The 2,233-nt window shown below is 59.2% G+C and overlaps 1 protein-coding gene across 1 annotated transcript in view; it reads right to left on the reverse strand.

Moving 5' to 3' along the window:
- FLNC (filamin C, gamma) overlaps positions 1 to 2,233 on the reverse strand; it is a 28,049-nt gene that overhangs the window by 8,661 nt on the left and 17,155 nt on the right. Inside the window, 5 exon segments of the mRNA XM_010831763.1 lie at positions 41 to 230; positions 306 to 462; positions 1,016 to 1,139; positions 1,217 to 1,384; positions 2,171 to 2,233. Coding sequence (XP_010830065.1) covers positions 41 to 230; positions 306 to 462; positions 1,016 to 1,139; positions 1,217 to 1,384; positions 2,171 to 2,233 — 702 coding nt within the window.

Here is a 2,233-nt window from a genome sequence, read left to right on the forward strand (position 1 = left end):
TGGGGTGTGTAGGGAGGGGAGGGCAGGGGTGGGTGCCCACCTGTGACCAGGCACTTGCTGGCGTCCCCAGTGGGCAGGGCATGGATGCGGAAGGGCGAGTAGGGGATCTCGTCGCCGCCATACTTGATGGTGATGGTGTACCGGCCGCTCATGTCCGGGAGGTAGGACACGGTGTATGTGCCGTCCCCGTTGTCTCGGATGTTGGCCTTCTTGGGCTTACCCTCAGGGTCCTGGGGGAGAAGCAGCGGTTAAGGCCTGCCTGTGCCCAGACCCTGGCCTGAGAGGTGGGCAGCACATAGACTCACCAGGATCTGGACAGTGAGCAAGCCCTCCCCAGCATCCCGGGCATCGATGGTGAACTCCACGGGCAGGCTGGCCGGGATGCCAGAGGCGTTGAGGCCAGGGCCGCTGGCCCGCACCTTGCTGGCATCGTGGGCTGGAAGCACCTTGATCTTGAAGGGGCTTGAGAGGCAGAAGGGATAGACAGTTGGCTGGGATTCAGGGGGAGAAGGAATCCCATCTCATTTTGGGCCTGGAATACCCCCTACATTCATGAGCAGGGGAGAGGAGTCCTGGCAGGGAGGAGGGACCAGGTCAAGCCTGAGTCTTAGAGGAGGGTCACAAAGGTGTGGCCCTGACAAAGCCTAGGCATTTCTTCTCCACTCTCCGGGAAGATGTTTCTGATGGTTTACAGAGAGGCTGCAGGAGGCTGCCCTGTCACACCTGTTTGTAGCCACATGGTGCCTTTTCCCAAGGTGCTGATTTTGTAGCTAACTAGGGGGACAGCCCAGCCAGAGGAGAGCCCCTGGGGCTGTGCCACCTCCAGGGTGGAGAAGAAGATGGGCAGGGGGCCCTGAGGAAGAGTGGGATGGTGCAGCAGAGAACAGATGAGGTGTAGACAAGTAGGGGAGTGTTTCCAGGGCCCTGGAGTGGCCCCGCAGCGGCCCCGCAGCTGTGGCCCTGGTGGGAGCTCCCCAGAGCCCAGCAGAGCACAGAACCCCAGGCTGGGCCTCACCTGCGTGGTACCTCCTGGTCGGCGTACTTGACGGCTACTGTGTAGGGCCCGTCCGTGGCTGGGGTATAGTGGACGGTGTGGGTGCCATCCCCATTGTCACGCACCTCCACAGGCTCGGCCACACCTGGGCAAAGGGAATAGTCAGCAGAGCCTCTTGGCACCCTTTCCGGCTCCTTCCACCCAGCCCCAGACACTCCATACCTGTGGGGCCCAGCACGGCCACCTGCAGGGGCGCCCGGCCAGCTTGGCTGCAGTCCACTGTGAAGGTCTGGGGTACCCGGGCCCTGACGCCGGCTCCCAGCCCTGGGCCTGAGCACTTGACCTTTCCGGGGTCCACCACGTCCTTCACTGGCACCCGGAATGGACTCCCTGCAAGGAAGACGGTCGTCAGCCCCAGCCCACCTGCCCCAGAAGGTTTCCCCAACTCAGAGGACCCAGGAAAGCGAGGCTTCCCCTGCCTTTGAAATGCCCCTGGGATACCAGACCAAATGTGCAAACACTTAGAAACTTGCTAAGAAAACATAACAAGGAGAAATAAACTTGGCTACAGAATATATACTCCAATAAAAATTAATAAAAGTAAAATTTAAAAACAAAACCCAAAAACTTGGCTACAGGCTGAGGCAGGGTGAATCCACTTATTTAGGCCACATGCCTGAAAGAAGGCCCTCCTAAATTAGTAAATTGCTAAAAGAAGTATTTGTAAAAGAAAATGAATTTTTTCCAGCATGAAATTAGATAAGTAGGGCGGGGACAGTCCCATTTCAGCAAGCCCGGGTAATGTGATAATTGAAGACACCAACCATTCCCCACCCCTGCTGGAGGGCAGGGGGGTTCCTGGCTTTGCTGACAGAGCAAGAGGGTGTGAGAGGCTGTCCTGACTGAGCCAGCGACACTGGCTTGGACTGTGAGTGACGGAACTCACGAGATCTGGTGCTCCAGGCAAAAGGGCCGAGACACCAGTGCTGGGCCTCTGGGAATGAGCTGTACCCACCGCCCTGCCTCAGCCCTCACTGTGGCAGCCGTGCCTGCCTGCTCCTTGTCCCTGCTGCTGGTTTGGGGCTTTGCTCCTCCTCCTACTTCCTTCCAGTTTCCCTCACGCGGAGCAGGCCCCCTGCTGGCCTCCCCGACACCCCTCCCGCCCCCAGTGCACACCTGGAATGGGCCGGCCCCCGAAGGTGATGTTGACATCGTAGTCGCCGGGGGTGAAGGGGATAT

The sequence above is a fragment of the Bison bison genome, unplaced genomic scaffold (assembly GCF_000754665.1).
Source record: "Bison bison bison isolate TAMUID 2011002044 unplaced genomic scaffold, Bison_UMD1.0 scf7180017864530, whole genome shotgun sequence".
Lineage (NCBI taxonomy): Eukaryota > Metazoa > Chordata > Mammalia > Artiodactyla > Bovidae > Bison > Bison bison.